General features: G+C 57.6%; 1 protein-coding gene and 1 long non-coding RNA gene across 2 annotated transcripts in view; one reads left to right on the top strand and one right to left on the bottom strand.

The window, feature by feature from the left end:
• LMNA (lamin A/C) lies at positions 1-19,056 on the bottom strand. The gene is made up of 12 exons (XM_022559407.3): positions 18,427-19,056; positions 6,835-6,991; positions 5,384-5,509; positions 4,953-5,123; positions 4,625-4,750; positions 3,848-4,068; positions 3,532-3,754; positions 2,995-3,102; positions 2,767-2,886; positions 2,246-2,335; positions 1,179-1,448; positions 1-902 (listed from the first exon to the last, which is right to left on the bottom strand). Exons 1-12 carry the CDS (start codon positions 18,780-18,782, stop codon positions 876-878), a joined length of 1,995 nt encoding a protein of 664 aa, XP_022415115.1. The 5' UTR covers positions 18,783-19,056; the 3' UTR covers positions 1-875.
• Positions 9,104-21,544, top strand: part of LOC115801586 (uncharacterized) — a 21,621-nt gene continuing 9,180 nt past the window's right edge. Inside the window, exons 1-2 of the long non-coding RNA XR_004021892.2 lie at positions 9,104-17,593; positions 21,198-21,315. This is a non-coding gene — a long non-coding RNA (uncharacterized LOC115801586). The remainder of the gene's footprint in view (positions 17,594-21,197; positions 21,316-21,544) is intronic.

Here is a 21,544-nt window from a genome sequence, read left to right on the forward strand (position 1 = left end):
TAGAAACAACTAGTGTATTGATTTGGGGAGGAGAGAAGGGGTGCAGATGGGAAATGGGAGGCAAGGGGCTCCTTAAGTGTTTGCCAAAATCCACTGCCACACACCCTCCACCCTTCCTCATCTTCCTCCTTTGTGGTGGGGCCCCAGCAGGCTCTCCCCCATTCTAGTCAGCCTCCCTCTCCCTCCTCCCCTACACCCACCTGACCTCGATCTCCAGTGACTGGGCACAGCCCACCCCTGGCTCTGAAGCTGGGTGACGGCAGGCTCATTCTAACCTTTCTTCACCCTCCTTCTACCTCCCACCTCATTCCCATCTCTTGTCTAAATAACATACAGAAAAAGCAAGCGCAGCTGGTACCTGGGAGAATCAAGTCATCCCGGGGCTGGGGACGGGGGGAACTGGGGGCGGGGCAGGCGGAGGAGCCTCAGCCAGGTGTAGTGGAACGATGGGGGATGGCCCAGGGGCCTGGCGGAGAAGACTCCACACCTGCCTCTCAGGCACCATGTCACAGGGTCCCCAGGATGGGGGCAGCAGGCAGGGCAGAAAAGCAGAAACTAGGCTCTGTAAAAAGCATCCCTTTCCCTTGGCTCCCTCTTTGGTTTTAAGGCAGATATGGAGTTCCCCAGAAGCAGGGAAAAAAAGGGGGGGATTGAGATAGATGCGCTTTTGGGGGGGGGCTTATGTTTTTCCTTCAGTATAAAACCACTGTAGAAAATAACTTCTCTTAGAAAAAAACAAAAACATAGAAGAAAAAACAAAGGGGTATTTTTCTTTGGCTTCAAGCCCCTTCCCAGGAGGGGCAGGGCAGGGGTGGGCATGAGGTGAGGAGGAAGCAGGAGGCCTCCGCCCCCATCCCTGCCTGGCAGGTCCCAGATTACATGATGCTGCAGTTCTGGGGGCTCTAAGAGAGAAGAGAGAAGGGGAGAGGTGTGAGCCGCAGCACCTGGCCCGTACCCTCCCTCCCCTTACCCCCCGCCCCACCCCTGCCCTCCAATCTGGGGCTCAGACAGGAGGGGCAGGATGCGGGAGCGACCATCTAGGATCTTGGGCTTCGGGGAGGAGGCTCCCACTCCCCCGGGCTGCGGAAGAGAAGGCTCTCCCCCCACAGGGCCACCCTAACCCTCAGGGACCAGGGCCCCGCTGCCTGTGGGGGTGTAGAGGCAGAGGGACAACTCACCTGGGTTCGGAGTCTGGAGTTGCCCAGGAGGTAGGAGCGGGTGACCAGGCTGTCCCCGAAGCTGCCACCCCCACTGCCCCCCACACCGCGGTAGCTGCGAGTGACTGCGACACTGGAGGCGGAGGAGCCAGAGGAGATGGATCCGCCCACCTGGGCTCCCGAGCTGCTGGCAGACGCCTTGTCTGCGGGCTGCCCGCACGTCCCGCACAGCACGGTGCGCGAGCGCAGGTTGTACTCGGCGGGGTCCCCCGAGCTGCTGCCGTGGGAGCCCTGAGGAGGGAGATAAGGCTCAGGCCTGACGGCGAGTCTGAGACTGACTGCTCAGGCCCAACACCCAGGCTCCGCGCTCCTGCAGGTTCCCAGTTGCCAGGTGGGAAGGTGGGGTTCTGCGCTCAAGTAACCTAACCTAACCTAACCTAACGGCGGGTGAGCGATAGGGCTTAGGGGGCCCGGGGCTGGGAAGGGAGGACACGAAAGGGGGCAGGGTCATGAAGACTTGGGGACAGAAGACAGGGAATGGGAGTTGTGGCTTTGACTCTGTCCTAGCTACTCTGAGCTTAAGAGGGAAAGGAGAGAGAGTGAGCAAGCTTGTAGAGCAGCAGGCATGCAAAATTAATTGGGAAGTGGCGTGGGTGAGAGAGACCGTTCTCCCAGGAAAAATGGGGGAGATGAGAGGCCATGCAGGTGACAGGAATGGGGAGGAGACAAGAAAGGAGATGCATGCAACAGAAATTGGGGGAGAGAGGCAGGGCTGGGTGCCCCACATCTGTCCTCCCATCCCTGTCCCAGGAGACAAATCCAGACCCTTGTCCACTGCTCCCATGGGAAGACTCCATGGCATCAAAAAGTTCCACTCCCTTCCTTACCAGAGTAGGGAACCCAGACACCTGGGTTCCCTGTTCAAGGTATAGGGAGGAGAGAGAAGAAAAGCCAGGGCAGCAAGTGAAGTTCCAAAACATTCTTTAATGAAAAGATTTTTGGGGCACGGGAAGGCCAGGGAGAGGCTGTCCCTAGGCCTGGCTGGGTGCCCCAGCGTGGGCTTGGCCTCAGCGGCGGCTGCCACTCACGTGGTGGTGATGGAGCAGGTCATCTCCATCCTCATCTTCGTCATCCTCAACCATAGTCACTGAGCGCACCAGCTTGCGCATGGCCACCTCCTGCCGGGGATACGAGAGCCCCAGGGGTTAGGGGCTCAGGGCCAGGGGAGGAGGTGTGCAGCATACCCAACCCAGTGACCACCTAAGAACCTTCGAGTGGCCTGCCCTTTGTCCAACCTGCTGCTTACTCTGTCCTCTGTGGTACTGGAGCTAAGGAACTTGTTTCTACCCCAGGGTGACACTGTCAAACTCTCTGGGTAGGAGCATCGTCTGCCTTAACAATCCTCAATGTCTAACCTCCACCCCTCCTGCTGCTGGGGGAGGCGGCTTTGGGTCTGTACACTGCGTAGAGAGTCTGGGGCCTGGGACTGCACAGGAGAGCTGGGAGAAAGTGGCCCTGAATTGGCCCCTCTGGGTTGGGGGCAGCTGGCTCCTACTTTGGCCGTCAGGGGAACTCTGTCCAGTAAGAGGCCAGCCTGCGGCATACTCACTTCCCCAGTGGAGTTGATGAGAGCCGTGCGCAGGCTGTTTCCACAGCCCCAGGTGCTCTGTGCCTTCCACACCAAGTCGGTGGGGGGGCTGTGGGTGGCCCCAGCTCCTGCAGCCCAGATCTGGGAGAGGGAGAATTAGAGAAGGGTGCTCACTCCAGCACTCCCATCCTCAGGCCAACCCATCCCCACCCGAGGCCACCCCAGACTCCCAAACACCCTGCCACTCACCGTCACCACCTGACCAGCCTTCAGAGTGAACTTTGGCGGGAAGCGGTAGGTCAGTAGGGGATCATCTCCATTCTGGCGCTTGATCTGCCAGTTGCCCATGGACTGGTCCTGCCAGGGAGAGAAGGGGAAGGTTGGGGGAGGCTCGTTCAGGCTCTTGGGTCTATCTCACTCTATTCTGCCCCTCGCTGCCTTCCCCTCAAGGATAAATAATAGCTACATCTATGGGCTCTTATGCTGTGCCAAACACACTCAGTACTTTCATTTTCCCAAGAATTCAAAGGGTTAGGGACTATTATCATGCCCATTTTACAGATGAGGAAACCGATGCTCTGAGAGGTTAAATAAATTGCCGAAGGTCTCGCTGCCACCGATGAGTCCCAGAGCCAGGACTGGAACCAGAGTGTGGAGGAGATAGCCACACTGCCCTGGTCTGCCTCTGATGGGAGGAACAGCCCTCCCCGCAAACTCCATCCCTTCACTTTCCAGGTTTTCTCCCTAACCCGGATGCATTCTCTTAGACCCAACCTGGGGGACTACCTCATTTGACTTGTTGCGCAGGCGTACGAACTTGCCCTCCTCATCCACCTCCTCCACGGCCACGCGCCCGCTGGTGCGAGCGTGCTGGGAGAAGCTGCTGCGGCTCTCTGTGGACTCCAGCTTGCGCTTTTTGGTGATGCTGCCCCCACTCTGTGTCTGGGACGAGTGGGAGGAGGCCCGGCCGCGGCTGCGCTGCGAGGTGGGGCTGGGGGACAGGCGTAGCCTGCGGAGGGGGAGACAGGGTGGGGGGCCTAGTCAAGGCCGGTGGCAGGCCGGAGGCGGCCGCTAGCACCTCCCCGACTCCCGCACAGCCCACCTCTCCTCCTCGCCCTCCAGGAGCTTGCGGTAGGCGTGGATCTCCATGTCCAGGGCCAGCTTGATGTCCAGCAGCTCCTGGTACTCGTCCAGCTGCTGTTGCATCCTTGCCCGCATTTCCGCCATCTCCCGCTCCTTGTCTGCCAGCAGCCGCCGGCTGGTGTCCCGCTCACGGGCCAGCGAGTCCTCCAGGTCCCTCAGTTTTGCTTCCTTGGCTGCCAGCTGGGTGACGGGGGGCAGGGGTCTGATGAGCTCCCAAGGGCCCCAAGTATGGAGACGTAAGGGGCAGGGGACACCCAGCTATCCTCCCCAGGATCTCCAGGCTCCCATCAGAGCCTTTTATGGCTCTAATGTGGCCTCGGCTGGCTGGTGACGACTGGGGAGGCCTTCTCAATATCCAACTGAAATCTCTTAATCTGAGGCTAGAACCTATTTCCTCTGCCACAAGTGGCACAGCCAGCTAGAAGAATATTGATGCTTTTAACACCTCACACTGGGTCTCCTGGCAGATCTATGAGTTAGGGAGGATAAGAATGATCTCCATATTCAAATGGGAAAACCAAGGCTCTGAGAAGCGAAGGTCTTACAGGCGAGATAAGAGGTAGTCCTGGAACAGCAAACAGGTCATCTGACTCCAAATCCTAGGCTTCTTACTCAGCCTGTGGTCCTGGGGGCATGTTCTGTCCACTACCCTCCCCTCCGCAGGACTTCCACTTGACATCCTGACATCCTGCCCAGACTATTGGCTGATGGGGGAGGGGCGGGGTGGGGGCATCACCTGCTTCTGGAGCTGGCTGAGCTGGGCGGAGAGGCTGTCGATGCGGACGCGGGACTGCTGCAGCTCCTCGTGGGCGGCCCCCATCAGGTTGCTGTTCCTCTCGGCTGACTGCCTGGCATTATCCAGCTGGAGGGGAGGACACAGGGTTAGGGCTGCAGCGACCAAAGGCAGGAGGGACCTGAGAAGGGCATCACTGCTGCAGCGTCAGGTGCCGGGTACCCTGAGCTCCTGCCACCGTCCTCCCGATCTCCCACAGGACATCTCAGGGTGGGCGGGTGGAGGGCTGCTGGGGGCAGAGGCAGCAAGGGAGCCATGGGATAATGAGCACCTTGGCAGAATAGGTCTTCTCCAGTTCCTTCTTGTACTGTTCCACCTGGTCCTCGTGCTGGGCCCGCAGCTCCTGCAGGGCATCCGCCAGCCGGCTCTCAAACTCACGCTGCTTCCCATTATCAATCTCCACCAGTCGCGTCTCATGGCGGCGCTTGGTCTCACGAAGCTCCTGGAAGGGTTGGACCCAGAAACCAAAATCAGAACTAGTCCTTCAAGGATGAAACCCAAGTTCCCGGCCCAGTCCTAACCCTGAATGGAGTCACTGTAAAGCCCCACTTTAACCTGGGGGCTGGCCACCCCCCAACTCCCCATCCACTAGTACAAGGGAGTCAGGCAGGGAGCTCTGCACACAGCTGATCCCCCAGCCCCAGCTCTGACGTCCGTCACCACCCAGCCCTGGTCCTCCGGTCTGCAGGGCACAGTTCCCACCTCGCTGTAGATGTTCTTCTGGAAGTCCAGCTCCTCCTTCAGGGTCTGCAGCCTGTTCTCAGCATCTACCCGCCGCAGCATCTCATCCTGAAGTTGCTTCTTGGCCTCACTCAGGGCTGCCTCGAGCTGAGAGGAAGGGGGCAGAGGTCAGGGAGAGGGATCATAGGACATCAGAGCTGGAAGGAAGCTGAGAAGTGGGCTGCGTCCAGCACATCCCTTTATATGTGCAGAAACAGGTCTAGGGGAGTGAGAGCCTTGGATACCCATAGAGGTAATAATTTATTTATTCCCTCACAGTAATGACTCTGGGTAGGTACTGTGCTAAGAAAAAAAAAGACAGTGCCTCCTTTCTCTGGCACAACATAGCAATTGCTATAAAGGAAGTATGTCCAGAATACAGAATGAACATGACGGAAGGAACCAAAGTGTGCCTGGGGTGGTAGAGGGGGCTTCCGGGAAGGCCTCCAAGAGGCTGAGATCTGAAGGACAGGTGAGTGGGGCAGACAGGAGCCAAGTGCAAAGGCAAAGAGAGAAGAAGGCACACATGTGCACTTCAGGATCTCTAGTCAGTACTGCTGAAGCCTGAAGGACAGGGCTCAGCGGGTAGAGTGACAGCAGAGGCGGCCAGACTGGAAGGCAGGGGTTTGATCACGGAGAGACGCGCCCTTATCTGCCACGAAACAATCCTCTGAACCTCAAGTAGGGGTGCACCTGTCTTAGATCTTCATCTTAGAAAGCACAAGCTGGGAAGTGAAGCTGGAAAGGGCTGGGGGCAGGAACTGGGAGGAGAATGGCCCAGCCTTGGTTTTCTTGTCAACATGCTGGCTTCTCCTGGTCTCTCCACGGTGTACCATGGCGGCAGGGCCTGGGAGGGAAGACAGCCCAGGACAGAAGCTTGGTGACTGTCTCTAGTCCTGGTCCTGCTCTGAGCAGATGTGGCTGTGAGATTGGGAACAAGCCAGCTTCTTTGATTCTGTTCCTTAGCTTGTAACATGAGAGATTAGAGGCTAGAATACATAGCAAAGTGTTTTGAAAGTAAAGACCATCGTACACATGCTGAGCACTGAGAACATGCATCCATATGTGATCGACCATCAGCTCCCGATCAGGGCTCTGTGGACAGTCTACATCCTCACCTGCCTCCCAGAGAGGTCATGGCTCTCTCTAGCAGGGTCAAACCGGGAGGGATCCAGGGCCAGGCACAATTCATTGCAAAGTTAAATGGAAATGGCTTGTGGATTCTTTTAAATTCACCGTGCTAGACACCATGGGCAGCAGAGGATGCAATATGGTCTGGATGGGTGCAACGATGGTAGGACATGGGAATGGCTCTGATGCCATGTCACAGGTCAGACTGGGCACCTCCTGAGGGGGCCTGGGGTGGAAGAGTGAGTGTACATTTGGCAGGGGAGGGGGGACAGGTGTCAGGTGGCATCACGGGCGGGCCTCACCTTGGCCACTTGCCCCCGCAGGTCATGCAGCTCGCCCTCCAGCGTGCGTTTCTCACTGAGAGCAGTGCTCAGTGCGGCCTCCTTGGAGTTGAGCAGAGCCTCCAGGTCCTTGAGCCGGGCCTGGGCAGCCATCAAGTCTCCCTCCTTCTTGGTATTGCTAAAGAAGCCAGGGAAGAGTGGGTTTAAGAGGAGGAGTCTGTGTTCCTAGAGAGAGCCAGGTCCCCCAGGGAGAGAGAGAAGTCAGGTTCTGGGAGGTCAGCTGTGGGGCCTGGCTCTGCTATCCCTCAAACTGCCAGGGGAGGGCATCCTTGACTTTGGTTTGTTTGCATCTGCCTGCCTCTGGGGCTGGACTCCCACTTCCCCCAAGGTCCCCAAAACCCCCTTCCTGCTTCTCCACCCTTCCCATGACTCAGTACTCAGGAACGTGCCTGGGGCCAAGGGCAAAGCTCGATCCCGTGAGATGAATGCTTTTCCCTCTCTCCCCTCCCATTCCTTCCCAAAGAGACAGAGCCACCTTTGTCTCCTGCCCCTTCCCACAGAGGGCCTTAACCTTCTCCCCCGACTCCACCCACCTTCCATTCAGCCAAGCCTCCTTCCCTGCGGGTACCCAGACAGCCAGGCTCCTAGGCCTTGGGTCTGTGTGTCCCTAACACTTATCAGTTTGAGACCTAAAGGTGTCTGTCACCTCCCCTAGCGCCTTTTACACACCGGGAACTGCTGGGAGGGAAAGTCGGGTTAAAGCTCAGGGAGACCTGGGATGAGGACAGCCAGGCATGGTACTGACCCTTCCCTTTCTCGGACCCAGTCTGGGTCCCCTGATCTGGGCAGAGCACAGGGGTTCCAGCCTCCCTCCCTCTGGGCCTCATCAGAGCCTGAGAATGCTGAGCCTGACACGTCGACCACAGGCCTCAGCATCTGGCTCCAGATGCGACCCCCAGGCCTCCAGGTCCATCTGGGTTCCAGCCTTGAACCTCCCCACTCCTCAAACTGGGTAAAGCTTTAGCTAGAACCAACCAAACAGGGGTTGCCTCTGCCACCTCCCTTCCCTTCCTGGGCCACTGATGATTTCTGCTGGAGAGTGACCTAGAGAAACAGAGGGATCCTATTTTCTTAAAGACCTCTGGGGAACCCAAGAACTTTTCAGTTGTAATGATCCCTTCAGCAATGCGTGGTGAGAGAAACCACTAGACCCAGGGAGTGGAAGGAAAGAGACAAGGGGCCTGGGCCCAGTTGCCATCTGCAACTCATCAGACTTCAAGCATGAACCCACCATGGCAGATGGAAAAAAGGAAAACCAAACGTGGGCAGGGGGAAAAAATTCTATCCTGGAAAGGAGAAAAGTGGCCCTGCCAACATTTTTCTCCTGCCACCAAAGCCCTCAGCTCCAGCAGACCCAACAATTCACTGTGAAGCAGGATGGAGAAGGCTAGACTGGAGGCAGCTCTGGAGGGAGGGCCCGAGACTGAGATGGTGTTCTCCTGCCGCCAGCTTAGATTTCAAACAGGAGCCACCTCCCCTCCAACTGGGCTCCACTGGGAGGGGGGACAGAGCAACACCCAGACAGGCAAGGGAAGGACCCGAAGACCTGGGGGGAGCACCCCCAGCCTGCACGCTTGCTCTGTCCAGGCCTCTGGCCACATCTCAGAACAAGCTGTTTAATGCAACAGTGTCTGTCTCCTGTGAAAAGAGGCCCTTCCAGATCTGGAGGATGTCTCCCCTCCTCCGTCTCAGCCAGAAAAGCTAAAAATAAAGTCAAAACCCAGCTCAGGTTTTGGCTGCCATCCGGCCCAGCCCCTGGCTGGGAGCATAGCCCCAACTTTCCATGACTTCAGAACTTTTCCGAAGCTGAGGCAGCTGCAGGGCGAGGAGGGAAAAAGAAGAAAAACCGCTGGTAAAGCGAAGCGACGCAGCAGACATAGATTCCGAGCCCCTTGGGCTGACTCCAAGGTTGGCAGGGACTTCCCAGCCAAGAGGCCTCTCCACCCTGCAGGCTAACGGCTGCAGCTGGCCATCCTGGGAGGCTCTCAGAATTTAGAGAACTAGAAGGAGCTGAGCATACGTTCAGCTTAATCCCCTCCTTGTACAGATGAGGAAACTGAGGCACAGAGGAGGAAGGTGAGTGACCCAGTGTCAAGCACAGCAAGCTGCTACGGGGACTGGGGTGGGGGTGGGGGTGGGGGGAGGTCACAGTAAATTCTGGCTGCTGATCAGGACTCCTCCCTCCTCCCTCTCCTCTCCCTCCTCCCCCTCCCCTCCCTCCTCCCCCTGCCCTCCTCCTCCCCTCCCCTCCCCCTCCCCCTAAGCCACAGGTCTAGAGAGAGCAGAGAAGCCAGCAGGAGAAAGAAGGCTCCCAGATCCAGCCAGCCTGAGCTGGGAGAAGCAGGAAGGAGTGCCGTGATGCTTTCAGAAGGCATCTCAAGGGTGTCTCTTCCCTAGTCCCGCCTCCCTGGCCTCCTCAGACACCAGAAGAGGAACTTCAGAAGTTCTCCTTGGAAATACCTTTCCTGTGGCAGTGCAACGCAGCACTGACAGAGGAAAACAACGGAGCTGCACGGTCCCTGTCCTCGGGGGCTCACACAGCCTGACAACTGCAGGATTTTGTCCTTCAGTATAACCTCTTCAGTTCCTTCTGCTCCCAAAGGTGGGGTGGTAGTAATACTAATATTAATACTGATACTCAGACTAATACTAATAATCATATAATGACAGCAAACACACCTAACTGCATACAAGACACTGCTCTAAATATTATAATATTAACTCACTTAATCTCCACAGCTTCCCTACTGAGATAGGTGCTAATACTACGTGAGTGAGGAAACAGGCACAGAGAGCTACGTCCAGGGTCCCTCCAGGGTCCTACAGCAAGTCGGGAGCAGAGCTGGAAATCACTGATGTACTGCTCCACCTCCCGTGCTCTAACGGCCTCCAGAGAAATTAAGGGGGCGATTTTCCTTCCCCTCCTGGAGGCTTTGCTTAGCGCTTAAAAGACATGCGATGAAAGGACTAAGGCACACCCTGCAGGTGAGGGAAACCCCAAGCAAAGAGAGGGAAGCAAGGAAGAGCCTTTGTGGTTTTCTCAGCCGTGTTTGGGGAGCTCCCCTCTGTGGGGAAGCAGCTATTGTCACCCATGGGCTCGTGACTCAGACCTCAGGAGCTCTGTGGCCAGGGAGCCACAAGCACTGCCCAAGAGACCGCTGCGGGTGGCAGTACGGAAACCAGTGCCTCTCCAACCTCCTCCCCAGTCTTGCCTGACCACCAGGTCCAAATGCCATTTCTTCCCTAGTTGGGGTCTTCAGCCCTAGCAGGGACCCCAAGCAGACACTGGCCAGGCGTTCAGCCCCAGAGTGGTGCTGCTGCCCGTGCCTGAGTCCACTGGGGGTTGGCGGTGGGAAAGCCGGGCACATGCTGACTGCTGCCCCACAGCTAGGGCAGGGAGGACTGGGCTGGCAGGGAGGAGAGGGTGAGGCAGGCAAGGGGAGCTGGAAGGGTGGGAACCAGGGGCTCCACAGGTGACTCATCCTCAAGCACACAGTACTCTGGCAGGGGTCGGGAAATCCTCTGGTGCTCACAGGGGAGACCCTGGCTTTACCCACGTCCTGCCCCAGGCCCCGTGCCATGCCAGTGGGTTGCCGGCTTCTCCCTCCCATCCGCCAGGCTCCTCCCACACAGGAGTGGCTCCATCCCAGCGGGCTCATGAGGCAAGAAGGGCTGGGCATCCTGTTTCTAACTCTTCCCACGTCTGGTATATCTGATCGCAGAAGGAGGGACGAGTGGGGTGGGGGAGGGCAGGGGAGCAGAGAGGAAAAGAATAAGGTAGAAATGAGACCTGGGAGCTGGCGCGTGTGGCCCCAGGCTGGGGCTCTGTTACGCTGAGGCTGGCTGGTGGGATAGGGAAGCCAGGCTCCAGGGCCACTGCCGGCCAGGACTCTGGGGGCTGCCTGGGGGGGGGGGGAGGGGGAGAAAGGCACGCAGCACGGCAAAGGGGCTGAGGTGGGCACTGGGCCAGACGCTGACCCGCCCGCTGAGTCACCCTCCTCAGCCCAGCTCAGATGCCAGATATGGAAGCCAGGGCCGGCCGCAGGCCTGTTTGGGCCCACTTGCCGGGAGCAACTTGCTAGGCCCCGAGGGAGAGGCCCCCATTTCCTCCGCTGAGCTGAGGAAGAGACAAGGGGAGCAACGACAACGGGCTGGGGCTAAAAATAAGAAGTGGGAGGGGCAGATGGCCAACGGGGCGGTGGAGGAGCCGGACCAGCCCAGCCGGGCTCCCTCAGACCCGCCCCTGTCCACTCACTGGCCCCGCCCCAGCCTCACCGGCCCTCCGTGTTCCCCATCGCCGCGGGTCAGAGACGGGAGGAGGGGGAGGGGAGGCAGGCGCACAAAGGGCCCTTAACCCCCCGAGCGTCTCCTGCCTCACAGGAAAGGGAGCCCCCTGTGGCTGGGCAGGGCAGAGCAGGGCTGGGGGCAGAGCAGTGAGTCCCAGCCCTCCTGGCCTGGCGAGAGTTTACCCCTCTCTTCCCAGGGGTCTAGACCTCTGCCCAGGCTGACTCCCTGCCAGGTGATGGGGCGTCTCCAACGGCCACCCCAAGCCGGCCGCACGTTCCTCCTTTTGTTCCAGCAACTCCCCCCACTGAAATGTATCCTTCCCTCCCTCCACCTATCCAAATCCACGCCCCCACCTCTGTTTGAGCCCCGCCTCAGGCCAGCGCCTCCAGATCCAGCCCTCTCTCCTCTTCCAAGTGCGTTCAGCTGTTGTTTTATCTGCTGGTTTATTCTCTTTCCAGTAATAAGTGTGTCTCCGGGCTTTTTCTGTATGTCCCCAAATGCCCTGAGACTAGGAGGAGCTCAAGGCTTCTGGGGGAACCTCTTCCTGGACCAACTCCTGCCCTTTTACAGATGGGGAAACCAAGGCCTGGAGAAAAGCAGCCTCAGACCCTAAAACCCTGCCCACCCAGTCACCTGAGGACACTCACAACAGATGGAGACAGACACAGAGAATGGCATGACACACACAGAGGGCGCAGAAAGTAGACAGAGACACCCAGGGAGAGAGCCTGGAAGACACTTCGACTTCTGCTCAATTGCTGGGAGCCACCCCAGTCTGAGGGTGATGACACAGAGACCTAGTGAAACAGCCCTCAAACATCAGCTACTCCCACAGCTGTGCGTGGAGCCATGAAGTTCGACGGTCCCCCACCCACAAAAGTAACCACTGCTTGGGTTCTTGGCTGGTCTGTGGGTCTGCCATCACTTTCAGGTATGGGTAGGACGTGGATAGGCTGGGACCTCTGGTTTCCCACTCTGGCATTCAAGGCACCAGCCCTTTCTGGAAAGGAGACCTTGAAGAGAGGAACTGAGAGGGGCAGGTGTTTCAGGGACTTAGAAGCCCCTTGAGCCTCCCCCAAACGCCACCCTGTGAAGTTCTGAATGTCTTGCGCCTGGAAAGCACATGGTAGAGGTCGACCCCCAGTATGTGGGTGCATGGGCCTCCCCATACAGGCACATGCGTCCACAGCAGGCACGGTTCTGCTTCTGCACGCCTCCCTTGGGTGTGACACCTGCCACATATGCTCGGGGTCTGAGGGTCCTCAGATCCCCTTCCAGAGCCACCAGGCTCCCAGCTGTCTTCGCCCCAGACAAAGCCAGGTCTAATTCCAAGCAGAGGGAGGGTTGGGATGCGGGAACTGGTGCTGAGAGGGGGACAGGAGGCCTGTTGACACGTTCAGACGCAACTCCAGCAGAGGCGCTGGGACTGGCAGGGGGCCAGGCCTGAGTCACAGCTGCTGGGTGTATCAACGTGGCATTGTGCAGAGGCAGGAGAGGCCTGCGGCCAGAGGCCAGGGTGCTGGGGTCCTGGACAACAGGCAGCGGGCAGAATGACCAACCGCTCCCTCCAGGTCCCATGCCAAACTCCACTTTCCTTCTTCCTGGCCTGTTTCTCCAGAAATTATTCCTGTGTTGTCATAAAAATGCAGGGCTGAGGCCTGGGAACAGACCAAAAGAAGTGGGGGCATGGAGGGGAGACGGAAGGCCTGGGAAGAGGTAGGATGTCCTGGGGGTGGGAGGGAGGGAGGCTACTGGCCATAAGGTGGGACATTTAGGGGATCCCTACAAGAAGGTGACTTAGCAGTCCCTTCTTAGGACGTATTAACCCTCCGCCTGGTGGCTCATGGTTATTAACCCTGACAACAGCGGGAAGGGGGTGGGAGCCGCACCCCAAGATGAAGAGAGGAAGTGGGGGGAGGGCCGAGGAGTTCTGGTACCACTGCATTCCAACTCCAGCCTGGGAAGATGCAATGCTCTCTCCCAGCCAGCAGAGGGTGGAAGCGTTGGAGCTTCAGGAGGAGGAAGGGGGTGCCTTGGCAATCCCAAACAGCCCCCTCTCAACTGCCCAGGTCTGGGACCCTTGAAATTAAGGGTCTCTAACTCCCCTGAGCCAGTCCCTAAAGGGACTCCTGTGTTCTGCTCCCCTCCATCTGTCCCTCATGTGATTCAGGCCCTCATCCCTCTTGCTGCCACTCAACAAGAACACCCATCCTAGTTTTCAATAAAAGGCCATCCCTCTGCCTTTTCTTCTCTGACTGGACAAGTTCAGGGTCTCCCGTCCACTCTCTACTCTGCCCTCTACCGTGACTCAGCTCGTCTGCTAGGCCTGGGATTCCAGCCAGAATTATTCCTGGTTTCGACAGGCAGGATTCAAGCTTCCTCTCCCACAAACGGGCAGGGGGAGCTCCTGTCCCCCCACCCTGCCCCACCTCCTTGCCAAACTGTCCCCTTCCTTGAGAGATTGTTAAGGGCCAAGACTTCCTCACAGCCCAGCCTCAGGTTGCGGGTGCAGGAAGGATAGAAGGGGGGCAGTTCAAGGTCACCCCTGCACCTCCCTCTTATTCCGGGTTCATGCTGTCTAATCCTGGCCAGCACTAAGGTAACAGTCCTGCCTGCCCCAGAGCCTCCCTTCTTCCCCAACACAGATCCATGGGACTCTCCCTCTTCTGCATGATACAGCCTACATGACATGTCCTGAAGGGAGCCGCATTAAAAACGTAGTGTCCTTTTCTACTAGCAGTAAAAACAAAGCATAAGCCAAGGATATGATGCCATAATAGTTAACCGTTTCTCACAAACTTTCTCTGAGAAAGAGAGGAGGGTGTTAGTACTTTTAATTCCAAGCTTGTGGGAAATATTTCTATTGTGAATAGCATTGGTTATTAATTATATTCGATTTTCATACTTATAGCGTGGTATTTTAGAGGACTGTTTTCTCACTTTGTGGGTCATTGTACTACTCTGGAACCAGAGGGATCTCTGGAGACCTTCTGCCCTAACCCCTTTCTTCTATAGCTAGGGAAATCCAGAGATGGGGGGTGATTTGCTCAAGGTCACACAGCAATTTAGTGGCAGGGCCAAGCCTAGAACTAAGGACACCAAGGGCCAGGGCTGTTTCCGCTACCTCCTGCTACCTGTCATTTTGTTGGTGGACCACCTTGCCTCTTGTTAAGCAGTAGGAGATGCTGCAACCTTCCCCAAAGAACCTCTTTCCTGCTATCTCCAAGAATATTCGAGCTTGGCCTGTGTCATCTTCAGTACACAGGGTGGGGCTCAGGGAGGTGAGAATGGAATGAAGTGCCCTGGGCCTCTGAGCCAGACCTGGTCTTGCCTGCTGCAGCTGCTAGAGGTGGTCAGGGGCTGGGGAGGAGGGAGGCAAGGGAGGGGGAGCAGAGGGCACAGTTGGTAGGTAAAGGCATCTCCTACCAGTTGTCCCCACAGCTGTCCCTGCCTTCAGCCCTGACACTGAGCTACTGAATCACTGGGGGTGGGACTGGGAGTGGGGACAATGGGCACATCCCATGCAAGAGTAAGTCTCAGATTCCTGGAGGCCAGGGGATGTGCGGGCCGGGGGCATCAATCGTGGAAAGGCAATCAGGGGCCCTGGCAGGAATTACTGTCTTTCTTATTTCTCTTGAGCTCCTTAAGTACTTACTGCTCAGCCCCCAGGGTTAGCTGTACCTTCTTCTTTCCGTTTGAATAAGAATGTGGACTTCAGGGTGTGGGGTGGGGGAAGAGATGACACCAGGAGCTCCCTCAGGTGAGGACTGGGGCCCAGGTACCCTGGAAGGCCTCCATCCCTGTTATCCTTATGTATCTGCCAAAGGGCACGGCCTCCTGCAGATCCAGGTAGACAATTCCCATGACAAGTCCCAAGACAGTCTCAAGGCAGGAATCACCAGCCTCCCTGAGCTCTGTCTCATGATCCATGGCCTGGCAGGGTCCTGGGTCTTTCCAGGTATGGGATGTAGCAAAGGCTATTGATCAAGTGTTAACAGGCCCTGCGGAACAGCAGAGCATTAAGACTACACTGGTCCCAGGGCCGAATCTCCAGACTGCAGGAGTGCGCCTCAGTCACCCCAACCCGCCTTCCAGATCCTCCAGCCTGTCCCCTAAGCTAGAGAAGTACGGTTTAATGGTACGAGCACATAACTAAGAAGCAGAAGGCCTGTGCTCAAGTCCTGACCCGTCACTCCCCTACTGTGTGACATGGCACAAGCCTCTACACCTCTCTGGCTTTTGCTTTTCTTATCCTGATGAGAGCTTGGATGAACCTGGGCCTGGCAGGTCCCTGCCTGTCGCAACCAGGGCCGCAAAAGGTGGGCAATTCAGGAAGTCGTTGAGCACCCAGGCCTTGTCTGGGGAGGAAGAGACGCTTCTGCTTTGTGGGGCTGGGATCTCCCCACTTCTGACTCAGCCTTCCTCCACCAGTTCCGCATGGGAAGACATAGACCCTGGCACCATCCCGCAGCCCAAGCCCATAACTCTAGACCTCAACTCTAGAACTACTTGTGCATACTGCCTGTCAGGAGTCCCGGTTCCAGACCACCACCAGAACCTTAGGAAGGAGGTAGAAAAGGACCCCAGGATGCAGTGGGGAGCGGGGAGCAGAAGATGCAGACATTCAGGCCCCCATCCCTCCCTTTAAGACATCTGCTGTCTCCACCCTGTCTCTTGTAAAGCCACAAGGGTGGGAGAGAGGAGGGCAGCATCTGAGTCATCCACCCAGCTGTCCTGCTTGGGGTGGGGCCTAGTTCCCAGCCTGGACCCCAGGCAGGCCTTCCCTGATGCTCTTAACCTCCTCATTCTTCCCACACTTAGGTGTCCAAATCCCTGGGGCTCCAGAGTTGACAGGATGTGTGTATGTGTTTGTGGGTGGGGGTAGTGTTTCTGCTTGCAGCCTGTAACCCAGCCTGATGAGAGGGTGCCCTAAACCCCTGGGTGTGGTCAAGATACCCAGGCTGGGCCAGGAATCCCCACAAGATCTTACAGACAGCTCTGCATCCCAACCCAAAGCCTGGCCCTGAACTCTGAGCTCTAACTAAACATTAAACCAGGCAACACCTTCTCCCTAGGCTTTAGTGGGAGGAGTTAGGGCAATGCCTTTCTTGCTCTCCCAAATTCTTCATTCTACTCCACACCTCACCCTGAGCACAGCAGACGCAAAAGGGAGCAACAAATCCTTGCTCCTCCCACTGGGGACATAGAACAGGACAGAAACCCCAACCTGAGCCCTCTTTGTCTCCACCCTGCCTCCCATCAGCCTAGGATCCAGGTGTGCAAACCCGCCCCCCCTTTTCCGGAAGTCCAGCCTCCCCAGCCAGGATGAGTGGGGGAGAGGAGAGGCAGGTGGCTAAATATAACAAGTACACACACCACCCCCGGCCCTGCCCCACATGCGTGCACACCCGCCTGGTGTCCCAGGCCCGACAGCTGCACCAGGAGGCAGAGGAGACAGACTGGCGTGGCTGGGTTAGTGAGAGACCATAGACTCCACTTGTTCTGTTCCCTGATCAATGCCTTCCCCAGAAAAAGATCTGCTAACAATGCCCTTCACAGGGATCTGCAAGGTAGTAGTTTGGTAGTTGCGTGGACTAGTTTAGAACACTAATTCTCTGGGACTCCCCTTAGCTTGCCTCCTGTCTGTCCTGCTAACTAAGTTACTCCTATCACTAGTGGACAATGACAGGAGTGATCCCTTTCAACAGAAATAAAGTCACCCTGAGTTCCCTGGTGGCCTTGTGGTTAGGATTCTGGGCTTTCACTGCCATGGCCCGGGTTCGATCCCTGGTCTGGCCAGAGAACTGAGATCCCCACAAGCCACAGCCAGAGTGGGGGGCGGCAGGCAAGTCACCCTGCCTCTCCACACAATTTCAATTTCCATCTAATCTTCACAAGGGGATGATGGATCTGCCACACCCACCATGCCTGGGGCTAGGGGCTCACGAAGGGGTATAAAGAGCACAGAATACACAGAGGTTCTGAGAAGAGCATGAGTCTGGAGAAGATGATGCCAAGGAAAAGAAGGAAAGTCAAACCATACCCCACCCCAACCAGGGATCTCCAAGCACCTTTAGTGCTCTTTGGCTGAGGTCTTCATAGAAAACAAATTCTTGGGGAGCTGAAGATGGCCTAAACTTCCCAGCTCCAAAGGCCTTTTTAGAAAAGAGGGAGGAGCCAAGTAGGGTGCGGTAGAGTGGGGCAGGGATGGGTAAGGTAGGAGTGGCCTGAAGCTTCCAACGGCTGGATTTCAAAAATGTCACTATATTCTGGTAGTTGAACAAGGCAAAGAACAACAACAAAAAGTCAGCGGCTGCGAGGACTGGGCCAGAGCAAAGGCTGCTCAGCTTGGCTGGGAAAATGAAAGCGGCTCACCCCAAGGAGAGAGGCAGGGAGCAACAAGCCCCCAACCCTCGAAGACTCCAGGCAGAGGGTGAGGGTGGGATGGGGGAAGGTGGGGAAGGGGGGAGGCAGACCTGGGCATAGCACAACTTCCTGAGCTGGGAGCCTCTGCCCTCTGTCTCCCTCCCTCCCTTGCATTCCTGGGCCAAGCAGGCCAAGGGCTGTGAGAGCTGTGGGGAAGCCGCTCTCCTGGAGCTCTTTGGTGGGCCTGTCAGAGTCCAGGGAAGGTCTCAGACAGGTAGGGAGTGAAGGAGAGCTTCCCAACTCTTAGAGAGAACCCGGGTAAGGGTCGTGCTGAGGGGGCCATCACCATGCCCCTGCAGGGGAAAAAGGGGGTCACCCTGCTTTGGTGACCTCTCTCAAGCACCACTGGACATCTGCCAGCTTGCGAGCTCTGTCTTAGTGGGTGTCATGTGTTCAGAGCCAGGCTGGGCAAAGTTGGCACAGTGCCAAGCCTGCCAAGAAAGTTCTAACAGGAGCCTTTTACCCACTCCAAAGTGTCCTGGGTGCCCAGATTTCTTAGACCTGACGGAGCCAGTTCCGCTTTGCCCAAGACTCTCCCCCAGGCCCCAAATGACTGGCAAATCCCACCCTGACAGAATGTGGACCTGCCACCAGCCCCTACTTGGCCCTGCTGCCCGCGCCGTTACCTTATATATTCCACCCTCTCCCAGAGACCCCTCCCTTCTCTGTCCTGTCTTGACAATTTCCCTTGGCACTGCCAGTCACCCGCTGGGGGCGGTTCCGGTGAGGGAGGAGACTATAACGCAAAGTTATCAGCCGTCTGGAGCTCGGCAAGGGCGACAGTCCGCTCGCCCTCTCTGCGCCTCTCCCGGCCCCACGCCGCCACCTGGGCGCACTCACCGTGCCTTGAGGTCCTTGAACTCCTCGCGCACTTTGCTCAGCTCCAGCTGCAGGCGGGCGCGCTCCTTGGCCACCGAGTCGAGGGTCTTGCGGGCATCCCCGAGCTCTGCCTCGTAGGCGGCCTTGATGCCGGACACCTCGCGGCTGACCACCTCCTCGGACTCGGTGATGCGAAGGCGCAGACCTGCGTTCTCCGTCTCCAGCGAGCGCACACGGTCGATGTAGACCGCCAAGCGGTCATTGAGCTCCTGCAGGTCCTCCTTCTCCTGCAGCCGGGTGATGCGGGTGGGCGACAGCGGAGTGGAGCTGCCCTGCGCCCCACCGCGGGTGGCGCGCCGCTGGGACGGGGTCTCCATGGCCGGCAGGGTGGCAACGCTGCCCGCGGGGCAGAGGTCCCGGTAAGGGCAAGCGGCTCTGGCCGAAGGACAGAGACTGCTCGGGGTGGGAGCTCGCCGGCCGGCTGGCTGGCTCTCGTCTGGCTCCTGGCAGGCGTGGGGATCTGGGCCGGGCGCTGTCGGACCTCGGGATCTGGGTTGGCCGGTATGGATGCGGCGCTCCCGCGAACACTCTGAGTCACCGGCGCCCGAGCAAAGGCTCTAATAGGTCTAGGGAATTGGAGGAGGGGCCACTGCTCTTAAAGGGGCCGTCGCATACCCACGGGGGGTTGGGGGGGCGGGAGGGGTGAGGAGGGGAGAGGACCACCCGGCGGTGGTGGCGGAGTAGGGCTCCACCCTCTCTCGCGCACCCCCCGCGTGCCCGAGGCTTAGCTGAAGCTCGCGTCTAGGTCCCTGCCTGCTCAGCGCTCCAAGCTGCAAGCTTGCCCCCACTGCCTCAGGCCTTTGGGGGTAGAGGGCAGAGCCAAGGGGTGAGGGTGGGTGGGCAAAGGGCGGGGGAGAGAGGGAAAGTGGGTGTAAAGCAAGGAAGGGTGCCAGGCAGGCAGATAAAGTAGGGGGAGGGCTAAGGCTGGTGCCCATCAGGGTGACTCACTCTTCTTCCACCACTGGCTCCCCCTTTCCTCCCCATAGTGATAGTGAGTCACCCCTACCCCGCCCGCCCCCCTACATGTGGGCAGTCCATTCAAAGTTGCATCTCAGGATGCCAGGGTGAGGTGGGGAAGAATGCCTGGGTTCCCTGGGGTGGTTGGAGGGAGGGCTGCAGCAAAGTTCTGGATTCTGAGTGCCTTTTACACCCTCAAACTTGGGGTGGGGACCAGGAGTTTGGAGTTGCTCTTTTCCTATCTTCTGCCCCAATTTAACCTGCCTTCAAAACCAACCATTGGGTCTTAGACCCAAGGAACAAGCCACAGGCCCCAGAGAAGGCCAAGAATTGGACCCAGGCACTGCCCATCTCCTGCCCCTTTCCTTTGGATTCAAGCAATTGGAAAAAAAGCCTGCCTTGGGTTCCTCCCCCTTCAGTCCCTTTCTACTCCTCACCCCACCCCACCAACTCCAGGACTGTACTTATTTTTTTTTCCAGGACTGTACTTATTTTAATGGATAATTTAAAACAGATACCAGAGCTGTGCATGCATTCATCACATTGCCAGGACACCAGGTCCCAGATTTTTGTGGTTCCCAGAGGGACCTGAAAGGGGGAGCAGGGCTGGGGGCTGGACAGCCAATGTTGGGTCTCTATCCCGGTTTCAGCCAGAGAAGGGGTGGTGGGAGGTAGGGACAGCAAAGACTCCCACAACCTTGCTGGCTGCAGGGCCAGCACTGCACTTATCTCTACACTCCTCTCTGGCCAGGTCTGCTTTGCCACTGGCTCTGGGGAGGGGCCAGGCCTTCTCACAAAACAGGATCACCCAAGTCCCCAGGCTTCCCCACCCCAGGCTCTGGGGCTTCCATTCCCCAGGACTCACCAAAGACCCCTTTAATCAGCCTTCTACTCCCCTCCCCTTATCCTGGCCCTGGCCCCACCAACCATCTCATCCTAAGAGGTGGCGGTGGCTGAGGCTCCAGAACCCATGTGCTTTCCTGCCCTGCCCCTGTGGCCTCCACAGCTTATTCTCTGATGAGCAACGGGGGAAATTAAATTATGTTGCTGACTCCTACAGCTCCAGGATATCAGGATGCGCAAGAGAAACAGAGCTGGACAGGTCCTCTGTTCTGGGTTCTGGAGCTGGCTTCAGAGGGACAAGGGGCTGGAGTGGGATTAAGGCAGGGACTCTTGAGTATTCAGGGAGAGGAACCGGGAAGGGGATGCTTAGGTTCCCATCTCTAGGGGGGTGACTGGCAGTGTGGTGAGTATCCAGGATGCACCCAGTTAAGGGACTCAGGACATGGCTTCCCCTCCTTGCAGCCCTCTCCCCCAGGGCATGGCACTCACCTTCAGCTTCCCAGACAAAACAAAAAGCCTTGTTCTGTTTCTCCCTCTTGTGCTCTCCAAACCAAAGGCAGAGGTGGGGTGGGTGTGCCAATGAAACGTGCGGGACACTGGCTGTTCCCACTGCCTTAGCCCCCACTCCACTGAGCGTCGTCCCCCCCGCCCCCCAGTCCCTGCCTGGCCTGGCTTCCCCTCCTGGCTGGGGAAGCAAAACCACACTTAACCCTTCCTAGCCCAGACCTCCCCATCTTTGGAGAAAAGAGGCAGGAGAAAGAAGAGGGGGAACTAACCCTAAATTTCACTCTAGGTCCTTTCCAAAGGGTCCCCCCACCTTACCACCACCACAGTGGCCTCAATCCTAAACGTGAACTTCGAAGGGACTTTATGTTGAATATTCAGTCCTAACTCTGAATCCCAAGTGTCATCCTCTGCTCTCTTGCTGCCAGGCGTAGATCACCAGTCCCAGAAGAAGCAGGAGAAAGCCGGGAAGGCCAGATCACCAGTCCCAGAAGAAGCAGGAGAAAGCCGGGAAGGCCAGGTCCAGAGGAGCGGAGCCTGCTGGGGGTGAGGGCTGGGGGGAGTTGATGTGACTGGGTGGAGACCAGGTTCCAATCTTATCTCCCACTTGCTATGTGATGACAGGTCTGCTACTGAATTCTCTGGGCCTCAGTTTCCCTCATCTGTAACATGGGTAGTGTGGCTACCAGAGACATGGGGGTTGAGCTACTATGTTTGCTCTCAAGGGAGTTGCCCACTTGTAGGGAAAACAGAGGGAAAGGCAAAACCAAGCACA

The sequence above is a fragment of the Delphinapterus leucas genome, chromosome 1, assembly GCF_059928025.1.
Source record: "Delphinapterus leucas isolate spDelLeu-1000000601 "Yukka" chromosome 1, BTC_Dleu_Yukka2, whole genome shotgun sequence".
Classification (NCBI taxonomy): Eukaryota; Metazoa; Chordata; class Mammalia; order Artiodactyla; family Monodontidae; genus Delphinapterus; species Delphinapterus leucas.